This window comes from Macaca thibetana, chromosome 11 (assembly GCF_024542745.1).
Source record: "Macaca thibetana thibetana isolate TM-01 chromosome 11, ASM2454274v1, whole genome shotgun sequence".
NCBI classification, from domain to species: Eukaryota; Metazoa; Chordata; class Mammalia; order Primates; family Cercopithecidae; genus Macaca; species Macaca thibetana.
Genome location: NC_065588.1, coordinates 13,237,220 through 13,257,930, shown reverse-complemented (window position 1 = coordinate 13,257,930; position 20,711 = coordinate 13,237,220). Strand labels below are relative to the sequence as shown.

The window sequence follows — 20,711 nt, the reverse complement described above, 5'->3', positions numbered from 1 at the left end:
TTCTATGGGAATGAAGCTGGAACAATGAGTGGAAGCTATGAGAAAGCAGATTTCTTTCTGCTTAGGACAGAATTTTCTGGAGTTGGCCCAAAAATGAAATGGACTGCCTCACAAATTCGTGTTATTCCCATCAGCCTGAGTACGCCAAGAGAGTGGGGTGCCAACATGCCTGTAATGTTGAACCACAGATCATAGCATGGTGCGAGAAAGTTAACCCAATGGTCTTCAAGGTCCCTTCCCACTAATGTTCTAGACCTTATCAGTTCCTCTAATCAAAAACCAGGTCCAGTTCTCCAAGCCCACTTCACTCTAAACCCGGATCAACAAATGCAATCACTCTACGTCACAGACTTAGGTTTCCTTCCTTGTGAAGAGTCTTCCATCTCAGAAGCTTATGCAGGTTCCTGGGGTCCCTTGTTGCTGGTAGAGAGGTCAAAAGAGGTCAGTACAAGGATGAAGCTGCTGCACTATATACCTAGTGCCTCTATAAGGTTTTCCTAGAACTGTCTACCACTTTTCAAGCAGAACTGAGACTATGCCCTAGCTGTACCCTATTGTGAAAATTCTGTAGGGCAAGATGGGCAATACACTGCATAGAGACCAACACAAAGGGCACAGAGTAAGAGTGGGCAAGAAGCCACTTCCTCCGGTGGAGACCTCCTTACTATGGAGGGTCCCCAAGGGCCTAAGCCACTCTCCTGCCAACCACCACCAGCTAATAAGCGGCCAGACGGGACAGTCAGACCGATTTCTAAATTCAATCACGACACAAAAACTTGTTCAATGGCTTGCTGTGCCTCCCCATATGTTCCCCTTCAGAGAATTGCTCCCTGATGTAAGTAATAATTCAAATCTTCCCTAGTCCCCAATCTCTTTATTCATAATGGCTAGGATAAAAAAGATTACATGAATAATTCCTGAATCCTTGGTTCGGGTCCACTTTGAGACCAACTGGCTAGCTAAAGAAAACGAACATAAAGTACCCTTAAAGCTTAAAACCCTTAAAACTAAGTAGGCTTCAGAAATTTAGCTCATTCTGGATCTTGCCTTTATCTTGCAAATGTAAGGGAGAGTTTAGTGTGCTAGAACAGTGCTCCTCAAAACTCATGACTGACGGGGCACTCTGAGTTTGGGGGACTCTTGGCAGAAAGATACAAAATCTTAACAGATTTCATTCCATTCTGCATAATTTTACCTGTAGAATTTACAACTCTACTCCATATAGGCAATACAAAGATCACAACAGCAAACACAAGGTCTATTAAAATTAAAACAGGTTATCAAATGAGGCAAAATTAGCCATATCCACATTTTTCCATAAACATTCTTTGCCAATTGACTCTTTTGTGCCCAAGCATTTCCTTGGCAGACACACTAGGAAGTCTGAGAAAAAGTCTTTGACAAAAGCTCTGAAAAACGCTTCCAGAATAAAAACTTAAAATCGAGATCATCCTGCTCATTAATTTACTCCTGCCTGTGATTTGGAGGAAAGATCTACTCTTACTTTACCTGCGTGCAGAGTGACCAGTACACTGAGGTTCCTGCAAATCACAAGTTAGGACCATAATTCAAGGGCCACTGTCCTGGATCAAAGTCTGCCTTATCACAGCCTAGATTACAACACTCCTTTCTTTGGTCATTGTTGTTATTATTGCTTGACTTAGATTTTTTTCCTACGTATCTTTTATGAACTTTGTACCAGCCTGTTCTATTGTTTTATAATTGACATAAAAATGTACATATATAATATAGGAAAACTAAAAATACATATACACAGTAAAACGTAGGCATTGCTCTAGGCACTTTAAATATGTTAGCTCTTATTTTCATAACAATGATATAAGTAGATATAACATGCCCTTTTTACATATGAAGAAACCAGAGCTTGGACAGGCTCCATGGCTTGCCCAAGGCTGCAAAGATATAAAGTGGTAAAGGTGGAATTCACATACAGACCTATCTGACTCTAAAGCTCCACTACACCGCAGTCCATGGAGCCATGAGGCTGCCAGAGAAAATGGGTTCATAATGGTCATATATTCACTTAACCTCACAAAGAGAATTTACTTAAACCCTTGTAAAAAGAACATTTCAAGCAGTATTTATAATAGCAGCACTAGGAGCTGAGACAACTAAAATAGAAGCATTCCCTATAAGAAACAAAAACCATTTAATAGAGATCATACCTGCAATTCCCCAATGGCCAGAACCACAAGGTCTCGAACACCATCTTCATCCAAGTCTGGCAGCACCACAACTGGGGCAGCTAAGGTACCATTAGACAAGTAGTTTGGGTTCAAAGTCCAAATGGCTTTCCCTAAGGAAGGACACATAGGCTGGTCACTATGACAGCTTCTTGCCTCTGGAAAAGGCAGATGCCATGTTCCCAGGCCAGAAAAGAAAGACGCAATGGGCTGAACAACAGACAGCAACTCCTGCCTACTTACTGCCTTTCGTTTTTGTCTTACTGAGGAGGAGGGAGCAGGGAGTGTGATCTGAATCCTCAGGTATCTGGCTAACAAATCCATGCAATAATTTCCCACCTAGATCCTTTTAGATAAAATGGAGGTGCTAAATCCTTTCCAACAAAGAAGGGCTCACTTGCCTGGGGTGAGGGAACGGATCTGTTAGAGATTATAACAACTACTAAGGAAACATCCAGGGGCAGCTGACCAGACCACTCTGCTTCCTTCCCCCACACATAAGTAAGCACCACAGCATCATAGGAAGTTTTCCAGATGGCTTCAGTTCTACAGTTAACTCAAATCCCAGTTTTTTTTCACTCAGAAGCACCCCGCAACCAAACTCCAACCTCTAAACCTGGGAAGGATGTTATTTATTCCGCTCCATGTGAGCACACGGCCCAGCAGTACCAAGCCTATGGGCCGTATACTTAGGATTCTGTAAGAACCTTCAGGACATGTGATTCTTTTTCATTCCCTTTGTCATGTATATCTGAATGCAGTAAGAAGCTAAAAGGCTAGTCAACAAGCCTCAACAAACCTTTATTTCTTCACTGGAGTATTTTTTTTTAAGTAGTTAATGCCCAAGTTTACACATGGATCCCATGTATATCAAATATGAAGAATCAAAGTTCAGTTGTCTTTTGTACAAAGAACAGAGTCAGGAGACTATTTACACACCAAAGGCCTCAGGGTAGTTTCTGTTTGGGTAATTCAGTTCCAGCCCCATCCTATCACCAAACAGGTTGAACCATGGATCTGTTTACTCAAAGTGCCCAAACCTTTTCTCTCATTTTTCTTAATAACCATATTCCAGAGCAGTAAATCAGACATTCCACCATGTGAGAGTAAAAAGGTCCCCTACCCAACAGATGATTCTAATCCAAAATTATGGCTCGTAGGAGCAAAGTTCTTTTGTGATCAATGGTATTTACCTGACGTTGCATTGAATGCACTGAGCATTTTGTGTGTCCCCGTCACAAGGCAGACGGTTTCAGCCAAGCTTCCTGGCATCAGCTCCAAACATGTGATATCTCGAGCCTCCTCAGGGAGAAGACTAGACCACAGTGTGCTGCCATTCATCCCCGAAAGGCACACAAGATTAGCAGCTGGCCTTGAGCCACCTAAAAGCACACAAGAGAGATAAAAAAGGAAAGCAGGCAGAGGAGATAAGAGGCAGAGATGAACAAGAGGCCACAAAACTCCAAGTGGATGGTGGTAAGGCAGCAACCACACTTGTGTATTTAGCTCCCTCCCACACTTCTGGCAGCAAGGTGTGAACACAGAATGCCTGTCATCTTTGCTCAACACGCTTCTCATGTAAGACAAGAGCTGCGGCCTCCTCTACATCGTTGAATGCATCTCCACTTTTGCACCTTTCCCAACACTTCTCTTTACATGTCTGCCACCTTGGCCCCAACTAAATGGTGATATCCTTAAGGAGAAAGACTGTCTCACTAATGTCTGCACCTATAGCAACCAACTGTTTGCCTAATAAGAGACAGGAGCAAATTCGAGAATACGAAAAAGTAGTTAAGAACAAAAAACCGGTAGGAAAAGATATGCTCGGAAACATGAGACTGATCTAGAATGTGTGCAGAGCAGGGAGCAAAATACCTGAATTCTAATCATCACTAACAAATGCTTCCTGAGAGTAGAAAAATTAAAAAATAATAATAATAAACTTGAAGATTACATATAGCAATGATGAGTGGGTCTTGCTAGTCTAGAGTTGTACGGAATCAATTGATTTGGTCCCAGTCAGGAAAAAATATTTGGGAAGACCTAATACCTAGGTCCAAGGACAGCTAGTAAGGGATTAGAGTAGCCATGCCCTTAGTAAATAAGCCTTTATGTCACTTAATTACTACATCAGACTCAGAACTTTCTCCCTTGTCAGTTTCACATGCACTCTCAGGACAGGGATACATGACTCATTTCATACAGTTCCCACTTTCAGCAACAACTAATACAGAAAGGGAAACAAAACTTTTAGAGCTTCCTTCTATCTATTCCTCAGTACGACTAATTAATTATACAACCTAAAAACGAGTGACAAACTATGGTTGGCTGTTTCAGACCTTGTTGCCAGAAGATATATATGACAAACAGGGGTGGTATATGGTAACTTCCAGGCTTCTCAAAGGTGCTAGGATCCCTATCCTGTGCAGTTCTCCCTACTGGAGGAACCTACTCCATCCTACAATGCTCTAGCTCATCTTTTCCCAGGTGGTGATGCGTTACCCCTTCCTGCTAGACCATGACTCCTCGAGGCTGAGGCCAGGCTGCTCTTGTTCGGCAGTCTGTGTGTAATCAGCAGAACTCTAGAGAAGGTGCACAGTGGCTGCCACACAGTCAGCATCAACACACAGTTGCTGAATGAAGGAACAAGTGAATAGACCAAAAACTTAATTCCTCTGTGTCCAGTGGCACAGAGCTTTGTGGGTTATGGGCACAGCAGCTTGGCATGAGGGTCAAGGACATGAACTCCAGAGCCAGACTCCTTGGATCTGAATCCCCAGCTCCACCATTTACCAGCGGCAGGACTTCGGGCAAGTTCTTTAACCTCACGGTGTCTCACCTTCCTCATGTGCAAAAGGGGAATAATAATGAGTCTACCTCACAGGACTGTGTGGAAGGATAAATTCCTTCATACATTACGTGCTGACAATGGTGTGTCAACACACAGAAAGCACCATATGTTCGCTACATCCTTATTTGCGCAGTCTGTGGCCAAATCAGCCTGGTCCATATTGTGTCCAAACCCACGGCCTTGCCATTATGAGTCTTGATATGAAGCAAACCACATAAGATACCAAATGACTAAAAACATCTCTAAATCTAAGTAGATGGGGAAGATTTTTACTTCAGAAGTCACAGGCAGGAAAAGCGTAATCAAGTTTTGATTGCACGGAAATCTACTCCTAGGCTGGAGATGCTCTCTATAGCAGATCTCCACCCAGATTGCTTTTACATCTCATGTGGGCCTCAGAAAGCCACCCCTACTAATGTAAGAGATGTGGTTTAGAATTCTCTAAAACACACCTAGACGTGTATTCCAAGGCCTAGATGACTTAAAAGCAGTCACTAGGGCACCCTCAACATCAAACTAGGTCCCTGCATCAGCTCACAGCCTGCAGTTTGACTCCACTGTAGTGGAGACTGCAGGACCAACCAAAAGCCTTGTGTACTTAGGCTTGTGTACTGAAATCAGAACATTTTTCTTTTTCTACAGCTGACATGTGTAAAAGCTGGGATCCCAGAAACAGCACCCTAAATTAGGGTAAGTGGTGGACGGTTTCATAAGAAGACTATTCACAAAGATGTGGCCAGCGTGTAGAAACACCACAAGTTATAGTGCAGACCCTCAGAACTGTTAGGCTCCCCCACAAAGACACAAGGAGAGGATGCAATTACTGGAATCCAGAAAAGCAAAGTCCTAGAGGAGGGCCACCTTGAAACGAGCTGTGACCCAGGGTCAAGGCTGTAGCAGCCATCCTGCGGTGACCCCGGCGGAGAGGGAGCCAGGGGAGTGAATACCTCCCCTCACACTCTTCCTCCCCTCCCATTCCTGAGCTGTACTCCCCATTGAAAGCAGACCAGCAGGCAAGGAAGCCTGTTGATACCATCCATACAGCTCAGCTTCCCCATGCAGAGAGCAGGATGGACAGCAGGTCTACAAGCGTAAACTGAAGGGGGAAAGGAAAACACCCGGCCAACAGGTATGTGTGTAAAGATGTGTAAGTCTATGAACAAAATTTTTCTGCCAGGAATAGGAAGGTAGCATAAAGTCAATGTTCACTATAATCTAAGAAGCAATGGAAAACCAGGAGAAAACCCATGAAACCCGAGGACTAAACACTGTTCATTGCAAAGTGTGTGAGCAAGTCGCTTCCTCTCTGCATCGCAGTTTCTTCACTGGCCTGGTCACGACTAAAAATTCCTTCCAGCTATAATTCCTTCTGATTTTTTAGACTGAGCTTTATTTATATGTGGAAGCTTTCCTATGAGGGTTTTCATGTATGCCAGAACCAAGGTTAACTTTCTGTTCACTGCAGATCCTTCTGCAGTACCACTTGGGACACAGCTCTGATGTTTTCTCCTAGCTGACGGTATCCCTGTAGCAGTCTTGAAAAGACACGTCACTTACCTACTGCACTCCCGTTCCTTGACATCACAAAGGAGAGAAGCACATCACGCAGGCCATCTCCATTCACATCAGCCAATTCCAATGGAGACAGGTCCCCACCTGTTATACAAAAAACAAAAAGGTCCTGAGCAAGTTACCACAAACCAGTTCTCTGTTGCCAGTAGCTCTATAAACACCAGGCAGACTCCAGTTCCTTGACTAGGTACAGTAGACACACCTCTCCCTACTCCCTGCTCCCCTCACCCCGGCTAAGTGCATCGAAAAGTCCTGCACACTGTATGTACAACAAACATAAGACAACTCTAAAAGGCGGAGAGAAGGAAGTAGACCAGCTAGGGACTGCAAGACCCAAGGAATGACAAGGTGATGAGTCCTCTGGGTTTTCTTTTGGCCTCATAATACCCAGACAGGGTGCTGGAAAAGCCAGCAACCCAAAAACACCACAGGTACAGACAAAAAAAGCCCCAGATAAGGCTGGCTTCCCTAGCCAAAAGCCCAGGAAAGGTGCAGTCCAGCAAGACAGGAAAGTTTTAGATAATAACTGTCCTACTCCAACCAAACACCCCAGATAAAATTATGGGCCCAGCTCCACCCACCCATATAGCAAAGGCTGAACGTGGAGCCGGGCTCCCATCCTCTCCTGGATGTAACAAGGCACCCCACCACCACCACCACCATCAGGGTCATGTCAGAGAAAGCCAGCTGGGGGCCAGGACTGTCATCCTCACCGAGCAGGACCAAAGGAGTTCCACCCCAACTAGCACCAACAAGGCAGCCCTCTCCCTCCTCTCCACAGGGGTGGTGTCAGCAGAGGCCTCGTGTGGAGTCTGGACTTCCATCCCCCGACCACCCAACAGTGTAGACTCCGAGGATGCCCACACAATTTGGAGAGAACTCACACACTGCTAGTGGAAGTGTAAATTGGTACAACCACGTTGGAAAATAATTTAACATAAACTACTAATAATGAGCATGCACACACCCTGTGGTATGATCCAGCAATTTTACTCCCAGGTTTATGCCTTAGAGAAATTCTTATACACTGCAATAGGAAACACACACAAAAATGTTCTTAGCAGCATCACTTATTTATTAAAAAAAAAAAAAAAAAAAAAGACTGGAAGCATTACTTAAAGGTTCATCAACAGTAAAATGGATAAATCATGGGATATTCATACCATGGAAAATTAGACAGTAGTGAAAATGAATAAATTCCAGGTATAATGCATCAATATAGATGAATCTCAATAAATTGTTTTCAGAAAATTAAGTGGCACAAAAAAGCAGGTCACGGGCTGGGCGCAGTGGCTCACACCTATAAATCCAGCACTTTGGGAGGCCGAGGCAGGCGGATCATCTGAGGTCAGGAGTTCAAGATCAGCCCGGCCAAAATGGCGAAACCCCGTCTCTATTGAAAATACAAAAATTAGCCAGGTGTGGTGGCGAGCTCCTGTAATCCTGGCTACATGGGAGGCTAAGGCACGAAAATCACTTGAACTCAGGAGGCGAAGTCTCAGCAGTGAGCTGAGATTGTGCCACTGCACTCCAGCCTGGGTGACAGAGCAAGACTCTGTCACAAAAAAAAAAAAAAAGGCAGTTCACAGAAGACTGCATGATTAAATTCATGTAAAATTTAAAACCTGGCATATTGACATGGTTAAACTTTACAGAAAAAGGAATAATCAACAAAAAATTCAGGATAGCAGAGGCCTTTGGTGGGCAGAGGAGGATGTGGTCAGGAGGGACACACAAGAGATTGTGAAGGTCTCAATGATGTTCTATTTCTAAAGCTGGGTGGCAGACACACCAACAATCTGTCACCTTTAGACTGTATATAAATATATGTAAATTAAACTTGCCTTCAGAGAAACTGAAGATGAGAACACAGAACTTGTCAGAAGCTAATCCAACTGGGCTCAGAGAAGTGGCAGAGATAAACATTTCTAGATCAACAGGATGCCAGGGTCTGAGGAGAGCCTAATCCAGTTCACAAGAGACAGGACTACTCAACACAGGTGAGACGTAAGTCCCATTCTAGAGCAAGAGGTTTTAAAGAAGCCTGCTCCAAAAGGAGACAGAATAGCTGGAATTACTCAGACAGCACCACCCTAACCATGAGGAGCAAGAAAGAAAAGATAGCAACTATCTTTTACAGGAAATGAAATTATTTTATCATTTAAATTAGATCAGGCCTCTATAATCAACGAATGTCGAAGGGTTCTACAAGAGCCCTATACCTGGTGCAGCCAGGCCTTGAACCTTGCTTTTCTCTGTAAATAGCCCTTCCTACAGCTTTGCATTCCCCCGATACAGTGCTGGCTCCACAGCAGGAACCCAGCAAACCAGCCCCGTCCTCTCTGGGTCGAATAAAGACCAATGCCAACAGACACAGAGCAGTGATTCCCAGGTTTTTGGAGGTGTTTGTTTTCTTTCAAATCTTAATCTCCTTGCCACCTCCACACAGCGGGGAGGGCAGGGTGGGGAATGCCACATGACACATATTAAGTTTTCAGATTTAGAGGAAAATTTAAATGTAATGAGAGATAGCATGAAGTTTCACAGGATTAGGGCTGAAGATTCTGCAGCTCACCTCCCTGGGAGCCCAAATGGCGGCTCCAGGTGCTGTGCAGATCTCTGGGAGGACAGGGGATCAGGAAAGCACACAGGAGGACCAGGATCATCGAGATCCCCAAAGTCAGCAGGAAGACAGATGTGCGCACATATGACACCAGGGAGGAGGCTGCCTTCTGTTCCAGGCCCCCAAGGGGTTCCGAGGGGTAGCCCTCCGTGGTGACTTCCGAAAGATGTGGCTTTGCAGCCTCTGCAACCTCAGCATCTGAGTCGGGTTCTGGCGCTTCTCCCAAAGGACTCTTCCCATTTTTGACCCCTCCATTCTTCTGCAAGTTAAGCACCAGATCGTCTTCACTCTCGTCACTGTCAGCCTGGGTGAGGGGATCATACTCCCCTAGGTCTGGACTCTTCTTCCCTGAAAAGACAGAAAAACAGACAGTCAAGGAGAACTGGGGAGGAGACACCCTCACCAAATATATGGCATCTGTAAATACCCAGGAGAACACAGAAAAGTAAAACAAAAAAATCCAGGTTTACATCAAGTTTGAACCTTGGTGGCTATCTGTAAAACAAGCCAGCGAAGCGGGGGTTAGGAATGGAAGGAAAAACAAAAGCAGTGCTCCAGGATCACTGCCTGCATGAGTTGAAGACAACGGAAAAGGAGGCAGAAGTTAGCAAATTTAAAATGTCTTCAGTTTAAAAAGAAAGCTCTCTTAATGTGTTCGAATCTCACTCAAGAAAAAGACCATGGCTTTGTGTCAACTCTCCATGTGCCTAATGTGCATACTGCCTCAGATTTTCTTACATCTGTGACGTCCTAATCTTTCCTGGTAAACTTTTAGAACAATTATTCTCCATACACTGCTTCTCACAGCCCAATATCTGTGGCTTCCCAACTGTTTCTATGGAAACAACTTAGAAAGTTGAACACTGAATGTTCATCTGAAGATGTATTGAAATCTCACTTCTAAGAACCATCCTGTGATTTGAAGGCCCTTTCAGTATATCTTTTAGTAAATAGTGTTTACCCCCAAAAACTGCTCTTCTGAGCAAGCATTCTGGGAGGGGTGGTGATCTAGCTGGAATACAGAAGTAGGGGACTTGCCTTGAGGCTGCTTTGCACGGCAAGCACTTTTTTTTACTTAGCCTGCAGTGTTGATTTGGGATAGCTGAGACAGAAATTACAGAAAGGCCTAGGCACACCTTCTCCCAAGCCACTCACCCCTTGGCCTCACTGCCAATGACTGAATGATTTTATGCCTTTACTTCATGTTACCACCAAGTAACAACCAAGAAAATGTTTCTTTTGGGGAGACTTTATCTGGTAATCTATCACTAATGTAAACTCTATCATTAAATCTTTTGTTCAGAGGAAATATTAAAAATAAAAAACACATAACCCAGCTAATTAAAAAGAGGAAAAGAATAATTACTAATGCTAGTGTCTACCTCTGGGTCACCTTGGCCTTGGTGATGTCATTTCATACATTATATCTCAGTTTGTTCAATTAATAAAATGAAAGAATAAAACACTATATGGAGACCAGATTGTTGCAGGAAGTCAGGGACCCCGAATGGAGAGACCTGCTGGAACCGCGGCAGGAGAACATAAATTGTGAAGATTTCATGGACATTTATCAATTCCCAAAATTAATACTTTTATAATTTCTTATGCCTGTCTTTACTGCAATCTCTGATCATAAATTGTGAAGATTTCATGGACATTTATCCCTTCCCTAATAATACTCTTATAATTTCTTATGTCTGTCTTTACTTTAAGCTCTTAATCCCATTATCTTCATAAACTGAGAATGTACATCACCTCAGGACCACTACTGTACAAACTGATTGTAAAACATGTATGTTTGAACAATATGAAATCGGTGCACCTTGAAAAAGAACAGAATAACAGCAATTCTCAGGGAACAAGGGAAGATAACCAACTGCCTGCGGGGTTGGGCAGAATAGAGTCATATTTTTCTTCTTGCAGAGAGCCTAAAAAACGGATGTGCAAGTAGGGAAGATATCGCTGAACTACTTTCCCAGCAAGGAATACCCTGGGGAAGGAATGCATTCCTTGGGGGAGGGCTATAAATGGCCGCTCTGGGAGTGTCTATCTTATGTGGTTGAGATAAGGACTGAAACACGCCCTGGTCTCCCAAAGTACCCTCAGGCTTACTAGGATGGGGAAATTCCAACCTGGTAATTTTTGGTCAGACTGGTTCTCTGCTCTCCAACCCTGTTTTCTGTTAAGACGTTTATCAAGACAATACATGCACAGCGGGACATACACCCTCATGAGTAATTCTAATTTTGCCTTTGCCTTGTGATCTTTATTGCCCTTTGAAGCACGTGATCTTTGTGACCTACTCCCTGTTCATACACCTCTTTCCCTTTTAAAATCCCTAATAGGCCGGGCGCGGTGGCTCAAGCCTGTAATCCCAGCACTTTGGGAGGCCGAGACGGGCGGATCACGAGGTCAGGAGATCGAGACCATCCTGGCTAACCCGGTGAAACCCCGTCTCTAGTAAAAAAATACAAAAAAATAGCCGGGCGAGGTGGCGAGCGTCTGTAGTCCCAGCTACTCAGGAGGCTGAGCCAGGAGAATGGCGTAAACCCGGGAGGCGGAGCTTGCAGTGAGCCGAGATCCGGCCACTGCACTCCAGGCTGGGCGACAGAGCGAGACTCCGTCTCAAAAAAAAAAAAAAAACAAAAAATAAATAAATAAATAAATAAAAATAAAAATAAAATCCCTAATAAAAATTTGCTGGTTTTGCGGCTCGGGACATTAGGGACCTACTGATATGTGATGTTACCCCCAGAGGCCCAGCTATAAAATCCCTCTCTTTGTACTCTTTCTCTTTATTTCTCAGACCGGCTACACTTAGGGAAAATAGAAAGAACCTACGTTGAAATACTGGTGGCTGGTTCCTCCAATACCAGATGTTGGAAGTAAAACTTGTGGTGTTAAAGTTTAGTATTTGGTACATTAAAAAAACAATAAATTTTAGATTTTTTAAAATGAACATTCCACAGAATTATAACATTAAGGACTTTCAAAAAAAATCCAAAGAAATACTGAATAATCTGTCATCCTAATAACTAGAAATTATTTCCATTTATTTTTATTTTCAAAGCTACACACTTTGCCCAATAAATATTATATTTGATTTTTAAAAGGCACAAATTACAAGAAAATAAATCAGTTATTAGAAACTTAATTCAAAATAGTACTTTCAGAATATGCCATGGGGTCAGTAGAGGTTCCAGATAATCTCCTTCAATTTGTATTTCTACTCCATGAACCAATAATAATTTGCACACAGAGCCATGGGTTGTTAGAATAATATTAACTCTAATGCTTTTTAAAGTGATTGTTTTTGTTTTGTTTTTTAGCTAAAATACACCTGACATGATAAACAAAATGTGATATGTACATACCACGGAATATTATTCAGCTCTAAAAAGGAAGGAACTTCTGACACTTGCTACAAAATGGATGAACCTTGAGGACATTATGCTAAGTGAAATGAGCCATGCACAAAAAGACAATACTGTGTGATTCCACTTATATGAGTTATCTAGAGTAGTCACATTCACAGAAACAGAAAGTAGAATGGTTGTTGCCTAGGTCTGGAGGTAGAAGGAAAAGTTGTTACTGAATAAGTATGGAGTTTCAGTTTTACAAGATGAAAAAGTACTAGAGATGAGGTGCATATACAGTTAATACTGACCTGTATACTTAAAATGGTTAAGATAGTAAATTTTATGGTGTATGTATTTTTTGACAATTTAAAATGTTTATATGTATCTGAAAAACAGGAAAGCACACACAGAGTTCTCAACTCTAGAGTCACTTGAGAAAGCACAGCAAGAGACCTTAAAGATCACATAATCCATCCCCACCCCATCCCAAACTTACAACTAGCTACTTACAAAGACCTACCAATCAGTCACTTAGCAAACACCTGAATGTAACCTGTATTAGGGCTACACTGACCTCTAATTTAGAAAAAAATTCTTTACACTGATTCAAGAATTTTTTTCTGGGAAGTTGCCAATTATCTACCCCAGTTTTAATTTCTGGGATCCCTCTTTCACATGCAAGTCCTTCAAACACTCAAAGGTATCAGTCACAAGAGACATATGATATGGTATTTAAGAGCTCAATTCTTCACAATCAAACATCAAGCCAAATCCTGGCTATATCTCTTATGAACTATGTGGTCTCAAATTTCTTAACTTTATTGAGCATCAATTTCCCTATTTATGAAATGGAATAATTATTCTTTTTAGCTCATACGATTGTGATGAGAATCCAATAAGATAATATATGTGTGGTTCTCAGTGCCTGGCTTATAGTCACACAACAAATTTTAGCTTCTATTATTATCATTGCCATCACTGGTGCTGGCATTGTATCTCCCAGTGCCCTCCCCCACTCTTCTCATCTCCAAGTCAAACACCTCCACCTCTCTCAACCCATGACTTGAAGAAACATTGTTTCAGGTGTCCTCAACATCCTGGTCATTCTCCTCTGGACACAATGTGATACGTCTGTGCTTTTTAAAGTATGGTTCCTGGAACTGGATACAATCCTAGGTACAGTCTGACCAGAGAAAGGGAGGGCAGACCTATTTCCTATCTACTCCAGATAGCAAACAACAGTTCAATTTCTATAATGTAAGATCTTGATAGCTTTCTTGGCATTCACATCACATACTGATTCAATTAAAACTCCCAAGCATTTTGAACACATGCTTAAGCCACCCTATAATTGTGCAATTGGATTTTTAGCACCAAGTGAAAAATTTAGCATCGACATCAAATTCAATCTTGCTAGTCAGTCTCCACCCTGCAAGAAACATATCGGGCTAAAACAGTACCTTTGTCAAAGTGAAATCATTAATAAAATGCTGCCCAGCAAAACAATTTAAAGGAAATTCACTTTTCTCATGCTATGTACTATCACAGGCAGGCAGGAAGAGAAGCATATGCTCCAGGAACTTATAAAATCTGTAAGAAATTTATAAAACAATTTGCAAGCATTCCTTGAGAAAAAAGCTGCTGTCAAATTGGTCTGTTTAGCAAGATTACATGCTTCTAGTTAACGATGGCAAAAGTGGGCATTTCTGTCACATTCTCTTCCTAAAACCAGGAAGACAAATAAAGAAAAATAAAAATAGAACACAAAATAGGAAACAGTCGCATTCCCAAACCACAAGTTATGAACCAAATGCACTGAAACTTGTACTCAGCTGAGAAAGCTCAGTAAGAGCAGGCAAATACATCTTGTGGATATATATTGCACATACATTGCAGATCTTCAGCAATGAGCCGAGTTCACAGCATTAATAATCATGACAACAGTAAGATGATGATGATGATGATGATGACGATGACAACTGGAAGTATATTGAGTGACTACTGTCCCAGGCACTGATCCAAGCATTTTGCATGTGTTAATTCATTTAATCCTCACATCAACCTCATATGGTAGATATTATTATTATTATCCCCCCATTTTATCAACAAGAAAAATAAAATATAGAGAGGTAAGATGGCTAAGATCACAGAACTAGCCAAAAGAAAAGCCAGGATTCAAACCCAGGCATCTGACTGCAGAGTCTACTTGTTGTTCTAACCAACAAGTTATACTACCTCCCTTGTTCCACAAATACAGCCAAACCAGTAATTGCTTGCTTGGAAAGACAAAGTCTGGGGTCACAGAAGCACCAATGAGCCCCATTCGACACCACAGAGTCAAAGGGAAGTAGGACCGAAGGAGGAAAAGCACAAGCTGACATCGTCACAAAAAGCACACTGTCAGGATGGCAGGTTCGAAAAGTCACCGGGCATAATCACTCTGACTGCGCCCAGTCAGGAGGCAGAAGCCAAGCAGTAGTTCAAAGAGGACAAGTTTAACATAAAAAATTACTAAGCGAAGACAGGAGAGTAAACATAAAGATGGAAGAGAACTCTACAAGGTCCCCTAGGACTGAGAGACAATATCCAAGGCAGGACAAACGATATTTAAAAGGGCTCACACCCGCTTTCACAGATCAGTCAACAAAGGTGAATTTGGAGTTCACAGGCAATAAATTGATAACTGGCACAACAAAGTCAGTGAAGGAAACGCCAAACCAGCACCCTACAGTCCTGTGAAAAGCCTCGTCCTAGCCAGGATAGAGACATCCACACAGGAAGCGTGCTGGTGGGGAGCCAGCTGACTTAACAGGCCTGGATTACATTCTAGCTTCCAACTGCCCTACATCACCCCTCTGGCAATAGCCAGGCTGTCAAACAACTGCCCCATTTAAATGTGAGTAATAACCAGAAAGAAGCCATGTTTAGTACTCATTCCACAAGATACCACAAAGCTCTATGAATATTCAAGAAAGAAGTAACAATGAAACATAGCAAACAATTAGCTGAAGAACAAATGCTGGACAAATCACACCATAAGATGGAAGAAATAATGAACATATACTTCCCCACAGAGTCTGGGAAATTTAGGAAAATCGTCTTCTCTGAAATAAGCACTCAGGAAAACACTGGAAAAAATAAAAAACCAATTTGAGAAAAGAAATCCTTATTGGAATCAGCTAAAGGAACAGATATTGCTGAAAACAGAGTCAGAGACATAAAGAACAGACTAGTGAAAATCAAGCAAAATGAAATGGAAATAACTACAGCTGGCAGTTCTGAACACTTATCCTACACTCTTCCAAGCCCTTTTAATGTCTTATCTCAGGCCAGGGGTGCTGACTCACGCCTGTAATCCCAGCACTTTGCGAGGCCAAGGCGAGGGATCACTTCAGGCCAGGACTTCAAGACCAGCCTGGCCAACATGGCAAGACCCTGTGTCTACTGAAAATACAAAAATTAGCCACGTGTGGTGGCAGGCGCCTGTAACCCCAGCTACTCAGGAGGCTGAGGCATTAAAATTGTTTGAACCTGGGGAGGTGGAGGTTAGAGTGAGTTGAGACCGTGCCACTGCACTCCAGCCTGAGTAACAGAGCAAGACTTCGTGTCAAAAAAAAAATTCTTATCTCAGCAAATCTTCATAACAACTGTGTGAGGTAGACACATTACTGTCTTCACTTTCAAGACGAGGAAGCTGAGGCTTTGAAGTTTAAGTTAAGCGGATATGGTTTGGCTCTGTGTCCCCACCCAAATCTCAACTTGAATTGTACTCCCATAATTCCCATGTGTTGTGGGAGGGACCCAATGGGAGATAATTGAATCATGGGGGCAGTTTCTCCCATACTGTTCTCATGGTAGTGAATAAGTCTCACGAGATCTGATGGTTTTACAAGGGGAACTCTGTTTCGCTTGGTTCTCATTCTCTCTCTTGCCACCACCATGTAAGATGTGCCTTTTACCTTCCACCATGATTGTGAGGCCTCCCTAGGCACATGGAACTGTAAGTCCATTAAATCTCTTTCTTTTGTAAATTGCCTCGTCTCAAGTATGTCTTTATTAGCAGTGCGAAAACAGACTAACACACTGGCCCATAGTTAAACAGCAAGTGATAGGTAACAATTTAAAACCAGTCTGGCCTCAAAGTCTGTACTGGCTACATATGATCCCATGGAAAAAAATCAAGGCTTTTTAAAAAGACTAGAAACAACATGATAGATACTGACAACAAAGGTGAGCCAATATATGCATGACGGAAGAGGATAACAGAAAAGAAAATACCAAAAGCAGTATTTTAAAGGGTTGCAAAAAAAAAAGTTCCTACAATAAAGACCTAAAACTGCAGAATAATGAGTACACAGAGTCCCAAAAAAAACTGATTCAGAAGAATCAATACTGAAATACATCCTAGTAAAGGCGCAGGACTTCAAGGACAAAGAAGGAATCCTATGAGCAGCCAGGCCAAAGGAAAAAGAATCAAGTCACTACTGACGGGAACAAAAATCAGGCAAAGATTTCTCCATAGTCACACACACTATTAAAAGATGGTGGAGCAATATCTCAAAAGTCCTCAGAGAAAGAACATGCAATTTGATGTCCAAGCATTCTGACCCAGCCAGGATATCGCCGAAATATAAAGACAAGCACACAAGTGCTCAGAGTTATCATACTCCTGTGCTTTCTTTACATTACAGAAGACTAGGGGCCAGTTCTTGGCCAGCCTTTTCAGAGGAATAAATACTTTTATACTAATTTTTTTTCAGATAGTGCAAAAACAAACTTCAGCTTAAGGATCACCGACTGCAAGTTTTTATTACAGAAGTCTTAAATAATTTTTTTTTCTATTTACAGAAAGACAATAAGAGAGAGTGAAGGAAAAGAAGTCCGCCAACTTGCCTTAAGTCCTACTCAGGCTGAGGAGCTAGGCATCAAATCCAGCTTCCAAGTTCAGGACACTTAACACTCACTCGCTTCCTTGCTACTTTCAGCCAGCACCCAAATTTTTAATGAATGAAAGGTTTTCAAAGAATAAGGGAGAGGGCACTGATTTCATAGCAAATCATTGTAAGTGAGCTTTCCACAGCTATTGCTTTTCCTCTTAGGAAGACTAAAGATGCTGTTTAAATATAATAGGATTTCCAAAATGGTAGAGAGGAAAACACAAATAGGAAAGTGATGCAATTATACCATACCCAAATGTTTTCAGGAAATATACTAAAACATACACTATTCTATAACATATATGATACTATAGCATACACTGTACTGTACATATACTATACAATACACTCTACTGCAACTAAAGGTAAATAATTCATATCATGGGTTAGTTTATCCAAGGGCATATAATGACTCTAAGTTACACAAATAAAACAAATCATAAAAAATCATTTTGCTCTGATATTCCCTCCAGTGTTTGACCTTCAAACTATAAAATGGCCTAAGGAAAAAAATACATATATACTTAGGAGACAAGCTGTCCTACTGGCTTTATGAATGTCATATTGGCCTTCTGCTACTAATTAACCTCATTTTATGCATGTGAGCCAAACATCTTTCCTTCCCGAGCTTAGCGAAACTGCTCTTTTCTAACAAGGCTGCTGAGATCTGTCAAGAGCTCACTATTACATCAAGCCTTCCTTCAGGTATCACATTCATAAATGAGCATGGTGCTGATGACAACAGCTAACACTTACTGACTAATTAACGTATGTCAGAGCTTACTAGATCTCCTAAGTACATCCATGTCCTTTACTATTTCAGATAACCCTAGGAGGTAAATATGTAGTAGAATGTGTGGCATAGAGTGAATGTTCCATAATAATGTTATTGTTACAGATGAGGAAACTAAAGCTTAAAGAGATTAAGTAACTAATTAAGTAAAGACTGGATTTGAATCTGAGCCTGTTTCATGCTCTCAGCCACCATTCCATCCTGACGTCCTCACACATGAAAACAGTAGGGATGTTGGGGCTTGGCACAGTGGCTCACGCCTGTAAACCCAGCACTTTGGGAGGCCAAGGCAGGCGATCACCTGAGGTCAGGAGTTCGCGACCAGCCTGACCAACATGGAGAAACCCCATCTCTACTAAAAATACAAAATTAGCCGGGTGTTGTGGAGCATGCCTGTAATCCCAGCTACTCGGGAGGCTGAGGCAGGAGAATTGCTTGAACCCAGAAGGCGGAGGTTGCAGTGAACCAAGATCACGCCATTGCACTCCAGCCTGGGCAAGAAGAGCGAAACTCCATCTCAAAAACAAAAACAAAAAAGAAAACAGTGGGGATGTTAACTACGGGAACATAACACAGTAGCCCAAACAGGACAGCAGTCTCAGAACCCCAATTACAGGGGAGTCAAAAAAAGCTATATGAAAACAACTTGTACCTAATGCAAAAACTAACAATAGTATTTTGGGTGGAGGCAAGAAAGGGCAAGAAGACGAGGAAAAGTGCAAGTGGTTTTATTTTCTTAAAACCCACATCACATGAAAGAACACATGCCTACTATATCTGGGCCTAAAAAGGTATCAAGCATGTCTCAGGGTTCAGGGCCAAGCTGCCTGCCAAACAGGCTCAGGGACTGGGCTATGGGAACCCCAACCAGTTCCTACAACTAATACTCCAGGGAGTAATAACACCACAGCCTTGAGGCATAAGAACACAAAAGAGCTCAAGAGTTGCTAAAGCAAGATTTCCCCGCATTCTCATTCTTAGAGAATAACAATGACCTACACTGAAATAAAAATGTTTAAAAAAAAAAGGACCCTAAAAGAAAAAAAGAAATAAAGCTAAATGTGTCTGACATCTTATTATCCCTCTGGGAGGATATCATTCTACACTAAGGATATACAAGGCTACTCTCTTCAAAGTAAAAAATTAATCCTGCAAGTAAAGGGCCACGTCTCTCATTTAATTCCAGTGTTATGTACACATTCCAAGACAGATACTATCAGTGTTCCTTCCAATGTTCCAATGAGCCCATAAAAAAAAAAAAAATCTGTCTGAGGTCATGAAGTCTGGGGACAGAAATGCAAATTAATATCCAACCCAGTGTCATCCAAATGGCAAGGTTCACTTCAGGGTAGCAAACTGGAAGCTCCTTGAGAACAAGGACCCTGTAATCCCCCTGCAACCTCAAACTAGCTATCCACCCAACACCCAAAGAGCCCTCTCTAGAGATAACAGTGAAAGCAACTGCTTTTCCCTCTAATACAAATTATCAGCAAACAAATGTTTATAGTTTAATGCTTAAAACTTATTTAGATAGAACCATCAGTTTTTCTAAAGCCTAATGTTTAAAATTTACTTGGGTGGAATAAATATATTTTTATTAAAATAGCAAGTTTCTAACAGTACAATCCTACTCTGGAGGTTCAGGAAGGAAAAAAAAAAAAAAAGAAAGGAAAAAAAACTTGGAGCTGCTGCCCGAAGTACTGAATCAGCTCTGGAAGTTGTCATCACCCCTAACGCTGCCTTAAAGAAGATTCCATACATTATCTTCAACTTATAGGTGCCAAATCATTTCCCATGCTTAATCTCGGCAGCTGGAGACCGACCAAGTGGAATCAAAAGTTCAGGATTTAGAGTGAAAAGACCCCTGACGTTCAAGGCCGAGCTTTCCCAATACTTGAGAGACCTGGGACAATTCAATTAGCCAAATAACTCTCATTTTGTCTTCTGTAAACTAGGAAGGGACGTAAACACCTGTCCCACCTGCCTCATGGATGCTTCGCTGCTGTCATTAGGTAGAGGGGATGATCCACAGAGGGCCACTCGCCGTCCCGCCGCCCCCGCCCAGGTCCAGCCAAGACAGAAGGCGCCGGAGTCCCCGCGGTGCCCGGTCCGCGGCGCTCGGGAAGGATGCTCCTCTCACTAGCCTCCCCTCGGGACAGCGGCGACCGGCGTCCTGACACTCCCCGCCACAACACCTGCTCGGCGCCCTCTCCCCGCGCGTCTCCGCGTTCGCCCGGCGCCCGCGACCCCTGCCCCGCTGGACGCCCCTCTCGCCCCCTGGTGGCACAGGAACCCCAGCCCCCAGGGACTGCACCCTCCTCGCCACTGGGCGCCTGCAGCTGTGTCTGGGTTGAGGCCAAGGCCCGACCGGC

The 20,711-nt window shown here is 42.5% G+C and overlaps 1 protein-coding gene across 2 annotated transcripts in view; it reads right to left on the bottom strand.

Annotated features, from left to right (window-relative positions):
* The window catches only part of FAM234B (family with sequence similarity 234 member B), a 37,101-nt gene that overhangs the window by 16,015 nt on the left and 375 nt on the right, over positions 1-20,711 (bottom strand). Inside the window, exons 1-5 of one of the 2 annotated variants that reach the window (XM_050748228.1) lie at positions 20,320-20,489; positions 9,203-9,598; positions 6,613-6,711; positions 3,398-3,586; positions 2,187-2,317 (exon numbers count right to left, since the gene is read on the bottom strand). In XM_050748228.1, coding sequence (XP_050604185.1) covers positions 2,187-2,317; positions 3,398-3,586; positions 6,613-6,711; positions 9,203-9,293 — 510 coding nt within the window. In that variant the 5' untranslated portion in view covers positions 9,294-9,598; positions 20,320-20,489. Of the gene's footprint in view, positions 1-2,186; positions 2,318-3,397; positions 3,587-6,612; positions 6,712-9,202; positions 9,599-20,319; positions 20,490-20,711 lie in introns of those variants that run through there. The other variant, XM_050748227.1, reaches the window with a different exon arrangement.